The sequence below is a fragment of the Denticeps clupeoides genome, chromosome 10 (genome assembly GCF_900700375.1).
Source record: "Denticeps clupeoides chromosome 10, fDenClu1.1, whole genome shotgun sequence".
NCBI lineage: Eukaryota > Metazoa > Chordata > Actinopteri > Clupeiformes > Denticipitidae > Denticeps > Denticeps clupeoides.
The window spans coordinates 1,593,421-1,611,262 of NC_041716.1; the positions used below are offsets into that span (position 1 = coordinate 1,593,421).

The following is a 17,842-nucleotide window of genomic DNA, read 5'->3' on the forward strand; positions in this document are numbered from 1 at the left end:
GCCGTTGGGTGGTTACTTCTGGGCTCGGAGTATGCAGGGGACGCATCCTCACGATTTTATTACTTCTAGTAACGTACCAGAAGCTCTCATTAGTCGAGGGAAAGCTCAGTGAATGACGGGGAGACTTGAACACAACCATGCATGTTGTATATTGGTACCAGGGCCATCAGAAAACCTTGATTTATTCATTTCTGTTCTTTCAGGCACTGATGTACTTGAAATCTGCAGCATTTACACACGCACCGTTCACCACCATTTCCCAAGCCTCCTTATCGGTTGGTAGGTGGTGAAACCAGTAACCAGACCAACATGTTGACGGCACCATCAGAACTGGCCAGATGGCATCATGCATCACCGTCCACAGCCAGCGGGACACGGCGGCGCTGTCGAGCTCCTGTCATTTGGAAGGAGGTGGCGACACCTGGTGGACGGATGAAGTACAGGGAGTACAGAGTAAAATTTCAACAATTTGAAACCATACAATTCAGCCTCTGGTTATTTTTACCTTTTATAAACCAGTTGTTATAGCGACACCATTAAACACCCAAACACCACCATGGTTCATTAACAGTCAAAGTTTCCGAGCAACATAAAGTGCCTCTGGGCTCATTAAAATAGGATTTAATTGGTTTTGTGTCAATGGTGCGTGGATTTTCAAGGTCTCAGCCAATCAGATGGGAGAACTTCAGAATGGCTCGGTGCTGGTTCTCTCTTGCTTTAGTCCGTTAAAAAAAGTGCACACACCACCAAGGAGGCGCAGAACAGAACTTCTCTTTATTCAAGTATGAAAATGTAAAGCACATATTTTTAATATTAAGACAATTCAATTGTGAAATTCAAACAGTAATAACTAGAAAAGCAAATTCTTCTTAGCTGTTTAAACTAACAATCATTCTGACATTTTGGGCTCATCCACCACAATCGTACTGCATAGAATTATGTTTTTTTTGCACAGGTGTACTGTGAGACCCAGCGACCACCCACAACAAAGAATTGGTCCCTAAACACAAAGGGGAAAAAAGGAAAATGTGACATTTAACGTAGGAAGATTTCAGTATTGACAGAAAGTGCACTCATGATCTCCGCATGGACATTAATACAGAAATAAATTAAACAAGCAGACAAAGGAACGTCCCGACTCCGCGTGTCCTTTCACTCAATGACATGGCTCGTATTAGTTAATAACCTCAATTTCAGTGTTACGTGGACATGTTTTAAACTGCTGAATGGTACCATCTACAGAGAAAATGAGTTTCATGCTCCAAATTGAAGGCACAATTCAATTTTTAGATGGAAGCTGTTTCCCCCCCATTTTAATTAAACCAGCCTGACAGAGGCATTAAAAAATAAAATAAAAAAAAACGCTAAATGTCCATAAATTTCCTATTCAGTGCCATCCCTCTCCTTGTTGTTTCTTTAGACATTGACATCATTATATAAATCTGAGACTGAAATCTCCAGAGAAGAGTGAAACGACGGGGAGAACGACCGAGGAACGTGTCTGGGACAGGCCCGCCGTAAGAATTACAGTACGAATGCGGCGCAGTGGTAGCACACTGAGAACATTCTTTCGGAACGTGAGGAGGACGGTCAGAAAGCGGGAGGGCTGGAAGAACTGATGCTGCACCAGTCCACCCCCCACCCCCACCCCCAATTCTACAAGGCCAAAGTAGTGCTGATTGCAATACTTCTCGAGCAGATTTGACTTTTCCCTTCATATTTTTATTTTTTTGTCCCCTGGCCAATAACTTTAATCAAACCATTAAATTGATTCAGAATAGAAAACTGTGCTCAAAACGAAGCAAACCCATTCATAAGCACAAAAGAACAGTATTACTGTAACATCGTAGACACACTGGGTATGAACGTCCATGAAGAGCCTGCCAGTGCATCAGGCGTGAGATACCGCGCCCGTGAAAGTGCTCGTCGTTTTGCAGAAGAAAGTGAACGATGCGTGCGGATTGCACAGGGTAATCATACGAAGCCGATAACAGAAACGCGTGGCGCCCACCGACTGAGGCCGATCCCCCCTCCCGTCACGTCGCTGGCGGCCGGGAGGCCTTGGAGGAGCGGCGCGGCCACTCCCGGGCGGTCAGTCGGCCGTTATCCCTTTCTCTCGGAGCTCCTCCGTCACCCGTACCAGATACGTTGGGTCGGGATACCCGAAGCTGCAAGTGATATTAACATTTTACAAAAATAAGTGAAATTATTTCATCCAGAAGGTGAACTTTAATAATGTTTTCATACGCATTAAAAGGGGAGGAAAACGAAGAAAGAGTGAAGTGATTTGTCACTTGTGATACACAGCAGCACAGCACACGGTGCACACAGTGAAATTTGTCCTCTGCATTTAACCATCACCCTGAGTGAGCAGTGGGCAGCCATGACAGGCGTCCGGGGAGCAGTGTGTGGGGACGGTGCTTTGCTCAGTGGCACCTTGGTGGATCGGGATTCGAACCGGCAACCTTCTGACCTTCTGATTACGGGCCCGCTTCCTTAACCGCTAGGTCACCACTGCCCCTGGGTACCTGTCATGGCTTTTTTTGTAAAAAGGAGCTTATAGGCATGATTGACAGCCTTCACACCCCCTATTTCCTCATTCAGTTCCTACAAATAAGCATTTGGATACAACAATATTTCTAGTGCGGTCCCATTAAAAAGAAAGAAAGTGCAGCTCACCAGCGCGGCCCCCCCCATATGGAGGTTTTGTGGTGGATGTCATTCCAGGTAATGACATTCTGCATGCCTGTGGTCATGGAGGTGCCGATGGTGAAGGTGAGGCGCTGCTCGAAGGCCCGCCTCAACAGACCCAGGACTCGGTTTCCCTCGGGGCTGTCTGGAAGGTAGGCGATGCGGTTCGTCCCAGGGTACCTCACCCCCGGGTTGGGGTGCTCCTGCTGTGAGGATGGGACATACACGTAAAAATTACAAGCTTTATGTTTTTTATGAAAATAGGTGCTTCACATGATCAGCCACCATCCTGACAGCAACTTGTTGTGACATCAGCTAACTGGGAGAAACATCTAGATGTAACATCTAAAGCTTTTCTGTGTTCCAGACTGGGTAGAAACTGGTGTTGAACAGCCGAAGAACCTGAACTATAATTGGCAGCATGTAGCTCCTCTGGAGCTTCTTCTGGGTTTTTGTGAGCTACTAACCGCTTGCAGACCAGGAGGGAAGCTATAGATGATGCATATGCACCCATAGCCCTCGTGCCCCTGGAGCTCCAGGTCCAGGTCCCTCTCCACCATCATGGTCCCGTTGGCGGGCTGATTGCCGATGAGCTGGCCGTACACCCGGCGGCACACAGGGCACGCCCGCTTCACCCGGAAGGCCTGATCCAGGCAGGACCGACAGAAGGCGTGGCCACACTTGTCCAGCATCGTCTTCTCCACCATCTCTCCCATGCAGATGGAGCAGCTTCTGTTCTCCTCCTCGCTCGGGGCGGCCGCCGTCGCTGCGGCGCCGCTGGTGGCCACGGCGGGCCCCCCGACCTCCAGACCGCCCCTGGGCTGCGTCAGGGCCATGGGCAGCACCACGCAGGTCACCACGTCACTCCCGTGCCGATGCCGCTGCTGCTGCTGCTGCTGCCTCTGGGAGCGGCGTGGCTGGGGCGGGGCCGGGGGTAAAAGGCTGCCCTCCCCGTCAGCCTCCATGCCCCCAACACAGGGCAGCAGCGACCGCTTGCGCTTGGGGGCGCCGTCCTGCTTGGACATTTCCTTGCGAGCGCAGCGGCACAGGTCCATGAAAGCTCTCCGCGTGGCGGGGGACACCAGCTGCCCCATGAGCTCGCCTCCGGCTCCGCTGCGCCCCTCGACCGGCTGCAGCCGGACGGTGCAGCAGCCTCCGCGCTCGCCGCGCCGCGCGATGCCCACGCTCAGCTCCTGCCTCTCCTCAAAGTCCAGCAGCCAGGGACGCCCGGCGGTGGCCAGGTAGTCCCACACGGCCTGCGACACCAGCACCTCGTCCCCACCCTGCCCGGCACACACGCTCATTTTGTCTGAAGAAGCTGCGGGGACAAGCGGCACAACGTTACCACATGCACGCGCAGAGAAACCCGGGGCCCCACTCGGGGCCACACTTATAACATCCAGCTTTCGAAACTTTCGAAATTGAAGTGAATGTTATTGCGAAATGCTGCAGCACAGTGACACGTGTCCTCTGGGGCAGCGGTGGCCTAGCGGTTAAGGAAGCGGCCCCATAATCAGACGGTTGCCGGTTCGAATCCCGATCCGCCAAGGTGCCACTGAGGTACCACTGAGGTGCCACTGAGCAAAGCACCGTCCCCACACACTGCTCCCCGGGCACCTGTCATGGCTGCCCACTGCTCACTCAGGGTGATGGTTAAATGCAGAGGGCAAATTTCACTGTGTGCATCGTGTGCTATGCTGCTGTGTATCACATGTGACAATCACTTCACTTTATTTAACCATCACCCTTGGTGAGCAGTGGGCGGCCATGACAGGCGCCCAGGGAGCAGCGTGTGGGGGCACCTCAGTGGCTTGGCAACCTTCTGACTACGAGTCCCCTTCCTTAACCGCTAGGGCCCTATGAAGTGCTGATGACAGACAAACTACAGATCCCACAATGCAGTGCTTCAGTTTCCTTGCCAAACATGATCTTTAAACCACAGATGAACCTGCACAGGAGCAGTTCCCACATTGACGACATTTTTTCAGTCACCAAAGCACACTGCATTATGGGATCTGTAGTTTGTGTGTTATCAGCGCTTCATATTGCTGGGTCATAATAACTGATCTATATAAAGCGTTCTCACGGGATGTGGCCGAGTTTGACACGTGCTCTAAATCAAACCATTATTTGGTATTACTAGCCTTCGCCTTCAAATCGCAGCAGGTGCTCAAAATCGGAGACATTAGACTTTAGCTGAAGGCCAAGGATTGTTCGCCAAAGGCCTGTCCAGTGTCTGCAGGCTACAGTGAAGCATGCTGGAGGTTCCATGCAAGTTCAAGGTGGCATTTCTGCAAATGGAGCCAGAGATTTGATCACGATTAATGGTCCTCAATGGTGGGAAATCCATGCAGATACCTATTCATTAAAAAACGATAGTCATACACACATTTTCAGCATTACATTTTTTTTTGCGTGTGTATATATATTTAAATATTACAAGTGTACAGCCTAGCGGTTATGGAAAAGGCCCCGTAATCAGAAGGCTGCCGGTTCGAATCCCAACCCGCCAAGGTGCCACTGAGCAAAGCACCCATGGCTGCCCATTGCTCACCAAGGGTGATGGTTACATACAGAGGACACATTTCGATGTGTCACCGTGTGTTGTGCTGCTGTGTATCACAATGACGATCACTTCACTTGGATTAATGAATTAACCAAAACAAAAAAAAAACACCATACTGAGGTCTAAAAGTACTTGCAGTATTTGTAGCATCAACGGAATGACAAAATATTTACTTTTAGATGTATATTTGAATGTATATTTCGAGTCCATTAAACAGTCTTGCACAGCGAACCACCTGTCAGCAAGCCCTACAAACGCGGTGGTGCAAGTTCCGATCTGCAAATATTATAAATATCTTTTGTTTGCTTTTTTTTTAAACACTTATAATAATTTTATCGGGCGTATCTGTTAATAATTTCACCAGACATGCACATGCCAGGAACACTTTAACAGGCCTACTTGTTGTGCAGTACAGACAGTTAGGACATGCAGCTGGTTGGCCTGCGACCGTGAGAAGGCAGGAAGCAGGTACTGTACAGATTGACGACGACGATGATGATGATGATGACGACGACAATAACTCCGAAATGGGTGAAATATGACGCGCAGCCCGGACAACACGACGCTGCTGGGGACGTTTGCTGAACAACCTTCCTGTTGCGCGCCGCGCTGGGCCCCGGACCGTCAGCCGGATCTCATCGGCGAGAGACGATCGGTATTCTCGTCTCGAATTTCTCGCATCGAGTTTCTGCTTCTGGTCGTTCGGCGGAGACGCGGCGCGCGCGCGACCCCGCTGAGCACAAAAGGCGGCGCGCGCGCGCGATCCGGCTGGCGGGAGCGCGCCCGGGAGCGCGCGCTCCGCGGCCGCAACTTCGGGCCCCGGGAAAAAGTTACCTTGCGAGCCCATAAATTCCCCCTTCGCTCGAGTTCGGAGGGGGAGAGAGAGAGAGAGAGAGAGAGAGAGAGAGAGAGAGATAGAGATAAGGGGGGGGGGGTCACAGCCGCGTCCGCCTTCTGCTCATCTCCGCGACGCCCCTGTTTGGCGCCAGCGCCGCGTTACAATGTATCCGAGGCTGGCAACGCGGTGACGTCAGACGTCCAATCGGCGCAGGCGTGAGCGGGAACTTCCGCCACGTGATCACAACAAACGCAACCCCTCGCCCGATTCGTCTTTCTGTGGCGGTTACTGGACAAATACATGAATTAATGTGGAGGAATTAATGTCTTTGTTGCTGTTGCTGCGGTATATATGGGTGGTAGTAGCCTAGCGGGTAACACACTCGCCTGTGAACCAGAAGACCCAGGTTCAAATCCCACTTACTACCATCGTGTCCCTTAGCAGGACACTTAACCCTGAGTGTCTCCAGGGGGGACTGTCCCTGTCACTACTGATTGTAAGTCGCTCTGGATAAGGGCGTCTGGTAAATGCTGTAAATGTAACAACAAACGCAACTCCGCCCTTCTGTGTCTCCAGGGGGGACAAGAAAGTGGCGATTACTGGGCAAATACATGAACAATATTTTATTTACCACCAATAATAATAACTGTAAAATAGTAGTACATCAAATAGAATGATTTTCAAAGCAGCGGAGAGGAAATATAAGAAATCACAACTTGACTCTGACCTGCTGCATTATCAGAAACTCCTACTAACCTCACCTCTGCTGAATCGATTTTTCTAGAAAGGTTTCTGGAAACCTCTGCCCACAACCCTCAAAAACTCCTCACAACAGCTTCTCATCTCCATAACAGCTGAAGATTTCACCAACTTCTTCACAGGGAAGACTGAGCAAATCTGCCAGACATTCATCCCTATTCTACCCTCTGAATACTCACACACTGCCCTAGAACTATTTTCACATCAGATGAAATAATCCAGATCATACCTACAGACAATCCACCCACCTGACCATTGGATCCAATCCCCTCCACAATGCTCCAAACAGTCTCTCCTGACCTTATCCCCTTCATTTCTCTCATCATAAATGGTTCAATTACATCTGGTCATCTGTGCAAAACAGGTTCTTCCAATGCGCGAGAAACCCACCGCTCAACCGGCAGACATCAACAACTACTGACCAGTGTCTCTTCTCTCATTTCTTTCTAAAGTCCTTGAGCGCTGTGTCTACAATCATCTATCGCTTCAAGATCCCAACCAGTCTAAGACAGTGTGAAGTGATTGTCACATGTGATACATTTACATTAACATTTACAGCATTTATCCAGAGCAACTTACAATCAGTAGTTACAGGGACAGTCCTGCCAGTCCTTGCCCTGGAGCAATTTAGGGTTAAGTGTCTTGCTCAGGGACACAATGGTAGTAAGCGGGACTTGAACCCAGGTCCTCTGGTTCATAGGCGAGTTACCCCTAGGCTACTACCACTGATACACAGCAGCACAGCACACGGTGAACACAGTGAAATTTGTCCTCTGCATTTAATCCATCACCCTGAGTGAGCAGTGGGCGGCCATGACAGGCGCCCTTGGAGCAGTGGCACCTCAGTGGCACCTTGGCGGATCAGGATTTGAACCGGCAACCTTCTGATTACGGGGCCGCTTTCTTAACCGCTAGGCCACCACTGCCACGGACCTATATGCAGACAGATCAGCGAAACTCTCATCTGTTCTTATTCTCCTCGACCTCTCTGCAGCATTTGATACAGTTAACCACTCTCCTGTCCATCTTGAAGAGACTTGGAATTTGCCTATGCCGACGACACACAATCTCTGCAATTTAGGGTTAAGTGTCTTGCTCAGGGATGGTAGTAAGCAGGATTTGAACCTGGGTCTTCTGGTTCATAGGCAAGTGTGTTACCCACTAGGCTACTACCACCCCAAACAATCCACCAATCTAGACTCCAATAAACAAACAAAACAAAAGGAAAAGAAAAATATATATACATACATATACATACACTTAAAAACTGCCTACAATCGCCCCCACAATCAACCTATATAAAAAATAAATAAAAATGAAAACCATCACTGCAGCGCTCCACCCAGACATGAACTATATCACCCAGGAACAGAAGGGAAATTCTTGACCAGATCGAGACAAGGACCCCAAATCTTTTTTAAGTGTCTTAAGGGAACCCCTCAGTGATGTCACTTATTATTTTCAATCTGAACGGCCACTTGGGAGCCGAAAGAGTCGGCTCCTTTTTTAAGCGAGCCGGCTCTCTTGAAGGAGCCGGAAGTCCCGTCACCGGCGACTCGCTTCTCGCGAGATCTGGCGACGGCGGGACCAAAAGTTCTAGAAACGTCGAGCGCGAGACCGGCGGCGGGCAGGATTAGCTGCGTCACTGTGTTCAAAAAGAAAGAAAGAAAGAAAGAAAGAAAGAAAGAAAGAAAGAAAGAAAGAAAGAAAAGAAAGCAAGCAAGCAAGCGGCAGCTACATATATATCTATGATATATGTACTATTTTTAATATCTATATAAGCGCAGTTACGCTTTCGTTTTATTTTGCAATATTGGTTAAAGTGCCGCGACGACGACGACGTTAAGAGGGAGAGCCGGGCGCGCCGAGAGTAGACACGGAGATGTAAGTCGGGACGTCGGCAGGAGCGCGGCTCTCCGTCGCCGGGCCTTCGGGCCTGTCCGCTCCTCGGGGCTCCGGGAGCGCGGCGGGCGGCTAGCGTGAGCTTAGCCGCGGTGTGCGGTCCGGGCTGCCCGCCGCGCTCCTCCTCCTCCTCTTCTCTTTCATTCTCACTCGGGCAGCGGCTCGCAGGTGTTCCGTCCCCGGAGGTTCCGTGGAGCACGGCCGGGCCGCCCGTTTCCCTTCTGCCGGCCGAGCACCTCCGAGCCGGCTAGCGGGATTATTTAAGAAACGGCGGCTACTAATTGCTCCGATCTTAGCCGATTCGCGGCGCTAGCCGCCGGACCACGTTCGACCTTGAAGCGTGGGCACTTCCGGCACGCGTGTCGGGGTGGTTTTGTGATATTAATGAATATTGATGTATTAATTTAATGCCCGGCCGGGCTCAGCACGACGGGTTAGATAACGTTGTCGGGAAAAGTTGAATTTCCGTGCTCCGCAGATTGGAAAACGGCCCTTTTAAGCATAGGACGCACCGGTATCGTAACCGAGAGCCATACGAAACCCCCCCCCAACCACCAGACACAACGTTTAGGCCCCAGAAGCATCCTCTGTTCTCCACGTGTGCGGGGTGTGATGTCTGATTCCCTGATTATTTCCCACCTTCCCACTGTCCTCCCATCAGGCAGTCCGCAGCGACTAAATGGTACGACCGGCGGGACGCCGTCTTTGTTGAGTTCTGTGTAGAAGACAGCAAAGAGGTCCAAGTGAAATTTGAAAAGTTGAAGCTTAATTTCAGGTATAAATTCGTAAGCGTGTTCTGTATTATTTACAATAACCTCGTGTGTATATGTATGTAGAACCTTTTCCACCCTCCTTTTCTTCTCCAGTTGTGTTGGTGGGACTGATAACGCTAAACACCAAAATGAAGTCGACCTCTTTGATGCTATCGACCCAAACGTAAGTATGCAGTTTTCTAAACACGAAATTGTGCTTAAAAAGAATATTTAGTTGTTATTACATTCGACGGCCTTCGGTTGAGGGTTTCTAAAGTCACGTTGGTGTTTCTTCGCTGTAGATGTCATGCCGGGAAATACACGAATCATTGTGATGAATACGTATAATTTGCCCTTATATCAGGCTGTAGTTTTTCAAATTGGTGTGTTATCTTTTGTGAGAATTTTTGGAATAATCTGTGTGTTTGTGTGTGTGTGTGTGTGTAGGAGTCCAAGCACAAACGCACAGACAGGTCTGTGTTTTGTTGTTTAAGAAAAGCGGAAGCTGGGAAGTCGTGGCCAAGGCTGACGAAAGAAAAGACAAAGGTCGGCACTGTTGATATTTCCCGACAAAACTGTTCCTCCTCCACTTATCAGTCCAGACAATCGCTCCTACTACATTAATCAGATAACTTTTTATTTGTTCAGCTCAACTGGCTAAGTGTGGACTTCAATAATTGGAAAGACTGGGAAGATGATTCCGACGAGGACTTGTCCAGTTTTGACCGCTTCTCAGAGGTAAAAAGCCATAAATGCCCGTCCAGTGGTTCCCAGAAAACGGACGCACTGTTAACGCCGACGTGCTCTCTGCAGATGATGAACAACATGGGCGGCGAAGACGACCTACCAGATGTCGACGGTGCAGACGACGTAAGTTTTGTTTCCTCTAAATGATTCACGCGTTCGGCCCTGAATAATTCAGCGGTGCGAAGCGCGTTGTGAATATCGCCCGTGTGATCTTTTCTGAATCCACCTTCGCAGGACGAGTCTGCAGATAGCGACGATGAGAGTAAGTGCCTCGTAGAGGTTTAGCTTTACAGAAACGATGAAACCAGTGAACAACAGTGTGGAAGCTCGCTTAATAATGTTTTTTCTTTCTTTCCTTAAAACCCTCAGAAATGCCTGACCTTGAGTGAAACAAGTTGGAATGTTCAACGCCTGAAGCAAGGACTGTCACATGACTACATGGGGAAGGCAAAAAGGCTAGGGTATCCGATGGCAGCCATTTAAAATCTTTTCTTTTTCTTTTTTTTTTTTTTTTTTATAAAAGAAAAATCAGTTTTCCAGACTCCTCTCTCTCTCTCCCTCGTGCTCTTAACAGGAGGTGACATTTTGTCGCTCGGCATTGGCACTCCCTGGCGCTTACGTGCTCAGTTCTGCATGGACAGTTTAGTTCTCATGGTGTGTCGTAGGCCGACTGTTCATGTCCATTTAACGCGACGGCGGCTGCAGTTGGGGACACGTGCGGATGTCCACCTCTTTCCTTCCCCCGCCACCGAACATCAGGAGGGGTTACGTATTCAGTGCGCTTGCCGTTGACATTTTTAATTACAGAAAATACACGTTTGGAAAATGCTTTTCCCCCCGTTTTTGTTTAGGAGTGTACATTTTCTTTTAGATGTTGTTAATTTATGAAACGGACTTTTTGAGTGTTAGCTGACTTTCTTTTTTTCTGTCTAAGGTTCTCAGAATATTGAAATATTACCCAATAACATTCAGGGTTTAATCTGAAATTAAGGACACTGATCTTGTTTGCCGGTCCGGTTCTGTTTACCTCCGCAATCGTGGGTCAGAGAGACTGCTCTTCCCGCCCACGTGACACATGTTCGTGTCTTCGAGTGAATTTTGTTGAAGTGGTTCAATAATTATCTACGCACTTAAAACAGCACAGCGGGTATTCAAACTCAAGCTGCTTCCATTATTCAACAGAGATGGAAATAATGAAAAATGTGTTTTAAAAAAAAAAACTGAACAAAAGGAGGGATGGAAGAGGAAAAAAGAAAAAAGAAAAGCTACTAATAGATGACCAAATCGTATTTGCACTCTATCATTTGCAAGTTTGAGTAAAGTATGAGTACACTTATTACTGTATCTTGTGATGACCTGTGGGAAAGGCAGGTTAAGCGATTTTAGTTGTATGTTGAGGCAGTTTTTTTTTTTTTTTGTCTACGTATTTCTAATAAACTGGTTTGGACTAAGCTCGTATCGTACAAGTGTTTTTTTGTGTCTACCTGTTTGTAAAATAATTAAAATAAGATATTATGAAGTGTCCACGTTTTTGAACATTTTAGTGCTATTTTAATTGCAGCCACCACCAGGGGGCACCACAGACCTCCAGAGAGGTAACGACCAGAACGTTTTCAGTCCCGTCTGACCTCATTAAGCTGAGGAGCTTCTTCATGACGTAATAATGTAGGTTGGCCATCATAGAGCAGCGTGGGTTTGAAGGGTTTTTGACTGGCTGACATGGCACAAGTTCCTTTATCTTCAGCCTTCTCTCCCAGATGACCTCTTGAGCTCCACTAAAGAAGCTTAATCAACTGGTCTGTTAACGTGGCTTCCAGGAAACAAACCTTCTGCCATGTTTCTTCGTCTGGTTGTGATAAGGGCCTTTATGATGGGAGGGGGAAAATGGAATTGCTCACCTATTCCTGGTTCTTGACAGCGCTGCCAGGCTGGGCTCCGGCGTGGCCCTTGGAAGGGCTGTTTAGGCTCTGGGTGGTGGATGGTGCTGTTGGTGTCAGCAGTCTCTGGTGGAAGTCATGGGAAAAAGTCCACACGCAAGCGGGTTTGCAGAGCCACCGCTGTGTGCTGGGCTTTCGCCACAAAAGGGGGCTTACCAGCCCCGGGGTGGCCAGGAGTGGGTTGTAATCCACACAACAATGGGCCCTCCATGCAAAAACCGCCCGACTAGTCCGTTCTGGGCCTGGTGAACCGCGGTTGCCGATGTTCTGCACCACAGATCGAGAAAAGAAATTGGGGTTCTCATCTCATGGGGGTTCAGAACTTTTTTTTTATTTGCAGGACTGTTTGTCTAATCATCAAATGCAGATTTTTTTTCATTAGACTGTTCCAGCAACAAGGATGAACCAAGAATGAGAAGTTTGACAAGCAATTGATATATTTTTTTAATGTAACCAGATGGAGAAATGAATCCAAAGCCAATAAAGGCTGGAATGAGCCCCTTGGTTGTAGAAGTGATGTTTTTATTCGTCTTCATATGAGTAAAATGGGAGTTCTGATTGGTTGATTAAGGCCCCATTGACTGTCCAACCCAAACCTTTCACAATGTCAATGTTAGAGGTACTTATTTGGTCCATGACTGTGAACTAGAGGACGTTCTCTTGGCTCAGTGTAGGTGGAAGCAACATGACCATGTGTTTCTCCGTGGTAACTCTCGTCTACGTAGATATTGCATTTACATTTACAGCATTTACCAGACGCCCTTATCCAGAGCGTCTTACAGTCAGTAGTTACAGGGACAGTCCCCCCCTGGAGACACTCGGGGTTAAGTGTCCTGCTCAGGGACATGATGGTAATAAGTGGGATTTGAACCTGGTTCTTCTGGTTCGTAGGCGAGTGTGTTAGCCCGCTAGGCTACTACCACCCAGGTGTGATATTGGATATTATTGATCATCGATCCCGGTTAATGTGCGCGGCAGCAGCCTCCTCTCACACAAGTGGAAAGTGTCGCTGGCAGCATTCTGACGTCCCATCGGGCAAAAAAAAGCGTGGGCGCAGCACTATCTTTTCAGGGCGCCGCCGGCCCCGTGCGACACTCGCGTCCAAATGGTGGATTTTCCAGAGCTTATCTGGCCACTGCCGGCCTGCGCCGACGGCGCACACAATGCAAAAAAGTGCCTAATCAGTCGTACGCAGAAACAACTCGCCCTGCCCTGAGTGGAACTGGTGACAGTCGCGCGCTAAGGACGTGCGTGACCCCCCCCCCCCAAAGGCCGGTGCACGAACCGCCAGTGAACCACCACCCACCCACCACCTCCTTAATCGCAATCTTTGAGAACAGCTTCAAAGTGCTTGTCGTTTCATGGTGTGGAGCTGCCGTAAAAGCACGGCTCCTCTACACCGGCCCTCACGAGAAGGTCTGCATCAGTCCCAGCCAGCGCGTCTCCAGATCCATAATCTACCGGCGTCCTCCCTGCTCTCGTACAATTTCGAAAGAATGAGCCTCTCGGTTGAGGAGGTGATCATTTAAGGTTTGAGTTCTGATTGGTCTCATTGGCCAACCAAGCCCAACCTTCACCATGTCAACGTTGGAGGGCTTTAGATGGTCGGCCCCTGGGCTCGGTGGAGGTGGTGGAGGGGTTAAGTATTTTTGTTTTGATTGGGGTTTTTTTGTCCCCGTGCCCCGGCCCCACCCCGCCGGCGGTGGGGACGGTGGCGTCAGCGTGGCCCGAGGGCCGTTATAAATACCCCCTGGTCCTCCCCCAGCTCGCTCACAGAGGCTGAACGTCTGCGGGACATGCTCGACCCTGGTCTGTCGTCGTTCTCATCCTGAACCGGGACCTGCAGCGGCTCGCGTCCCCCCCGTAGATGGCCAGAGACGGACGGGCGGCCCCGCGCAGACCCTGAGGCTCTATGAGCAACGCCACAGCTCCTGGGGCCACCGGCACAGATCCAGCGCGCCGCGGCTGACCCGGGACCAGTAGAGAGGTTCCGCCTCTGCCCCGCCTGCCTCCATCTTTCTTAGCTGACTTTTTTTGCCCCTCCTTTCTTATTGGACGCTGCATCCAGAAGAGTCCCGCCCCCCCCCCATCCTGCTTTTATACGCCGTCGCCCCTCTTGACTGAGCATCGTAGCGCTTTTTGAATCGCCGCAACCATGTGGGAGTTCCGGTCCATGTCGTTCTGGCGGGCGGTGTTCGCCGAGTTCTACGGTACCATGTTCTTTGTGTTCTTCGGCCTGGGGGCGGCCCTGCGCTGGACCACCGGGCCCTACAACGTTCTCCACATCGCCTTCTGCTTCGGCCTGGCCGCCGCCACGCTCATCCAGTCTATCGGCCACATCAGCGGCGGCCACATCAACCCCGCCGTCACCTTCGCCTACCTGATTGGCTCGCAGATGTCCCTCTTCCGCGCTTTCTTCTACATCTGTGCCCAATGCCTGGGGGCGCTGGCCGGTGCTGCCGTGCTGTACGGGGTCACCCCGAGTAACATGAGGGGGAACCTGGCCCTCAACACGGTAAGTCCCGCCTGCTGGGTTTGCCGAGCTACCTCGCACGCGCTGACTCCGCCCTGACTGTCCGTTCCAGCTGCAGCCCGGCATCAGCCTGGGCATGGCCACCACCATGGAGGTGTTCCTCACGCTGCAGCTGGTGGTCTGCGTCTTCGCCGTGACCGACGAGAGGCGCAACGGCCACCTGGGCTCGGCTGCACTGGCCATCGGCTTCTCCGTGCTCGTGGGTCACCTGCTGGGGGTAAGAGACTCCTCCTCCTCCTCTCACGCGCTCCGGGTGTGGTCTGAACTGTGGTAAAATGTCTGTGGACGGCGCTCCGTGTTGCAGATGTACTACACCGGTGCCGGGATGAACCCTGCCAGGTCCTTTGCACCAGCCGTGCTGTTCAGGAACTTTATCAACCACTGGGTAAGAAGCCGACAGGCATTGTGGAGAAGCTGCAGAGGAACGCCAGTAGATCTGAAGTGTCTGCCGTGGTCTTTCTTCTCCAGGTGTACTGGGTGGGTCCCATGATCGGCGGGGCAATGGGTGCTCTGCTGTACGACTTCATTCTGTTTCCCCGCATGCGCGGCCTGAACGAGCGGCTGGCAGTGCTCAAGGGCAACCGGCCGGCTGAGGTCGAAGGTCAGCAGGACACCCGGGGCGAGCCTATCGAGCTCAAGACGCAGGCCCTTTAAAAGGAGAAGGTTGGAGTCCTGACCCTCGACACGCACTCAAGACACACACCTTGCACCTCGACCAAACATCAGCCCACGTAACCTCACCCAGAAACTTCCCCAGAGTCACAACACAGACACACACACACACACACACACACACACATCTTCACAACCACCTCACCACTCCACTGGACGTCCTGAACCAGGCATGATCCCCCCCGCCCCTCACAACTCACCCATCACTTCCTGCCTCCACCACCACGAGCCACCACACCCACATCCTCCCCGTGGACCGCAGGGCCGAGGTGGAGGGCCGGTGGAGGACCCGCCCCTGGAGGCGGAGCTCAGTGGCAGCTGGCGCGGGGGGGGCGGGGCAGTCCGGCTGACGGGGCGATGCTACACGCTCAGGACGGGGGCATCTTCCTCAGATGTAGACGGCTTTGAGTGAGCTACTGTAGAGCAGCGGACTTCTGCACGCCTTAACACGCTTTTTCACCATTTTTTCACCCCCCTCGCCCCCTTCACCTTCGTGTATTATACCCATAGAATTTGTTTTGGACGATTCCACTTCGGTTTCATTTCTTTTTTCCAGATGTGTGCATGGGTGTGTGTGTGTGTGTGTGTGTTTTCTGCTAATTTGTTTGGATCACTCTTTTTTTTTCTCCATCGCCAACAAACGTTTGTATCATTGCTCTGTGGTTTTTATTTTTTTTATTTCCTTCTTTGAAAAAGTTGTTTCACTATTTTGGCGACTGCATTTAACATGACGCATCCTGGTTAAGTCTGTTTTGGGAATTGTTCCGTTTCAAGGCGCCAAGCCCGGTCCGTGTTCCTTCACGACTACATGAAATAAAACAAAAAAGTATATAAAGCCAATAAAATAACCAGAAAAAAACTGGTCTTTGCTTTACAACTTTTTTTTTATTGTCACCTTCCTTTCAAAGTGTTGTTTTTATTTGAACTTTAGGTTTCTAGGATGTACAAAGCTGCTGTTTTTTATTAATTCTATTTTTGAATGGAAGCTGTACACACGGTGCAGTAGTCAGATTTGTTTATACTGTTAATGCCACAAAAAAAAGTTCAAAAATTTTTTACCTGGTGCTGTGATGGATTTTTTCTAGTGTCGCTGGAGGCAGGTGGGTTTGGGGTTATTATTCATTAATGCATTTATTGTTTTTTGGGGTTTTTTATCTCCTCCATTGTGAAGGTCTTCTTGCCTCAGCTTCCCAAAAAAAAAAAAAAAAAAAAAACCCAAAGATCAGCCTGAGGCTCCATACAGACCACACTGGGCGTCGGCCAGCTCTTCTGACCCGTGGTCCTGTTCTGGGGGATGCCGCCGTGTCCTCTTCTCCAAAGCATTTTATCCAACTTGAAGAAAGGAAACTTGAAGGAGTGGCTCTGCTTTGGTTCTCCTCTCGGCTCCACCCCTTTCCTCACCTCCTCCACATTACAGTCCCTGCATCACTGGGTGGAGATGCTGCCATTCCTTCCTGCACCCCGTTAAACGTGGAGGTGACAGTAAAGGGATCTACTATGTACAGTGTAAAATTATATCCATTTTTTTGTTCTTTTTAAAGGTTTTGAACATGGAAATTTTTCCCTTTTCTCTTCTTTGACCCAAATTTAATTTTCAGCCATTATCTAACTATAGCTTTCTCTTCACGTCTCACTTCCTGTCACGTTCCCTTTCTTCACGGAGAGGGTGAACAAATGTGCTACTCCGCTTTTACGGCATGTTGTATCACGTTCCAGATATGTGTGTGTTATTTGGTCATTTGCCATAAATGTACGGGGCAATTTTAACACTGGAGGGTTTCCATTTTTGTGTGCTTTTGATGCCGGTGTCTCTAATCTGATTAAACCACTCTACAGCCTTGCTGCTGGTACTAAACTCAAGTTTATAGTTCATCTGCTTAACATTCGGTGAATTCATATTTGCTAATATATAGTTTTTGTCTAAATTGCTTCACCTGCTTGAACTTCTCCGGAGGAATAACATTATAAATGAATATTTTTACATTAAAATCCAGCCACACTGGGCATCATTTCAGGGTCTTTCCTTCTCTCACAAACGAAAGACACGACTGCATGAAACCGCCTCACCTTCAGTACACCTCATGCTTCCAGGGAATCGGCTGACCGGATTGGCCAGTTCTGAGGAACCTATTGCCACACATTGGGGGAAAATGCAGACATAAAGGTGTAAAAACACAGCCGCGCCATTCAGATGCTCCGTTGTATCCCATGATTCACTGTGCAGGTTTTTCAATAAAGAAAAAAAAACATTCTAATTTCAGCATCCAATGAGACTGCCCCAATAGACGTCGTTAGGGGAGGAGCCGAATGATTCAGATGCTCCGTTGTATCCCATGATTCACTGTGCAGGTTATTCAATACAGAAAAAGAAAATTCTAATTTCAGCATCCAATGGAACTGTTTCTGCCCCGATAGAAGTTGTTAGGGGAGGAGCCAAATGATCCG

At 49.6% G+C, this 17,842-nt stretch overlaps 3 protein-coding genes across 6 annotated transcripts; 2 read left to right on the plus strand and 1 right to left on the minus strand.

Annotated features, from left to right (window-relative positions):
• Positions 1 to 754: 754 nt before the first annotated feature.
• Positions 755 to 6,301, minus strand: dtx3 (deltex E3 ubiquitin ligase 3). Of its 3 annotated transcripts, none has more exons than XM_028993792.1 (4): positions 6,092 to 6,301; positions 3,159 to 4,009; positions 2,680 to 2,897; positions 755 to 2,168 (listed from the first exon to the last, which is right to left on the minus strand). In XM_028993792.1, exons 1-4 carry the CDS (start codon positions 6,102 to 6,104, stop codon positions 2,093 to 2,095), a joined length of 1,158 nt encoding a protein of 385 aa, XP_028849625.1. In that variant the 5' UTR covers positions 6,105 to 6,301; the 3' UTR covers positions 755 to 2,092. The 3 variants fall into 3 exon arrangements, with proteins under 3 accessions (XP_028849625.1, XP_028849627.1, XP_028849626.1); XM_028993794.1 differs by lacking the exon at positions 6,092 to 6,301 and adding an exon at positions 5,657 to 6,085; XM_028993793.1 differs by lacking the exon at positions 6,092 to 6,301 and adding an exon at positions 5,848 to 5,960.
• Positions 6,302 to 8,424: 2,123 nt separating this feature from the next.
• Positions 8,425 to 11,463, plus strand: ptges3a (prostaglandin E synthase 3a (cytosolic)). Of its 2 annotated transcripts, XM_028993796.1 has the most exons (8): positions 8,425 to 8,738; positions 9,418 to 9,531; positions 9,623 to 9,692; positions 9,956 to 10,054; positions 10,157 to 10,246; positions 10,322 to 10,378; positions 10,490 to 10,517; positions 10,625 to 11,463. In XM_028993796.1, coding segments are annotated over exons 1-8 (480 nt in total). In that variant the 5' UTR covers positions 8,425 to 8,736; the 3' UTR covers positions 10,645 to 11,463. The 2 variants fall into 2 exon arrangements, with proteins under 2 accessions (XP_028849629.1, XP_028849628.1); XM_028993795.1 differs by having other exon boundaries at positions 10,157 to 10,378.
• Positions 11,464 to 13,942: 2,479 nt separating this feature from the next.
• Positions 13,943 to 17,252, plus strand: mipa (major intrinsic protein of lens fiber a). Its single transcript, XM_028994279.1, has 4 exons — positions 13,943 to 14,707; positions 14,778 to 14,942; positions 15,030 to 15,110; positions 15,194 to 17,252. The coding sequence occupies exons 1-4, from the start codon at positions 14,348 to 14,350 to the stop codon at positions 15,377 to 15,379; spliced, it is 792 nt and encodes a 263-aa protein (XP_028850112.1). The 5' UTR covers positions 13,943 to 14,347; the 3' UTR covers positions 15,380 to 17,252.
• The last annotated feature ends 590 nt before the right edge of the window (positions 17,253 to 17,842 follow it).

Bases quoted from the DNA above. Each gene is read 5' to 3' on its own strand.
- dtx3 (XM_028993792.1), bottom strand. The intron at 2,898-3,158 runs GTTAGTAGCTCA...CCATCCTCACAG, and splicing joins TCCCTCCTGGTCTGCAAGCG to CAGGAGCACCCCAACCCGGG. The intron at 2,169-2,679 runs GTGAGCTGCACT...TATCACTTGCAG, and splicing joins ATATGGGGGGGGCCGCGCTG to CTTCGGGTATCCCGACCCAA.
- ptges3a (XM_028993795.1), top strand. The intron at 9,693-9,955 runs GTAAGTATGCAG...GTGTGTGTGTAG, and splicing joins TTGATGCTATCGACCCAAAC to GAGTCCAAGCACAAACGCAC. The intron at 10,518-10,624 runs GTAAGTGCCTCG...TAAAACCCTCAG, and splicing joins TGCAGATAGCGACGATGAGA to AAATGCCTGACCTTGAGTGA.
- mipa (XM_028994279.1), top strand. From the start codon at position 14,348: ATGTGGGAGTTCCGGTCCATGTCGTTCTGGCGGGCGGTGTTCGCCGAG. The intron at 14,943-15,029 runs GTAAGAGACTCC...TCCGTGTTGCAG, and splicing joins TCGTGGGTCACCTGCTGGGG to ATGTACTACACCGGTGCCGG. The intron at 15,111-15,193 runs GTAAGAAGCCGA...TTTCTTCTCCAG, and splicing joins GGAACTTTATCAACCACTGG to GTGTACTGGGTGGGTCCCAT.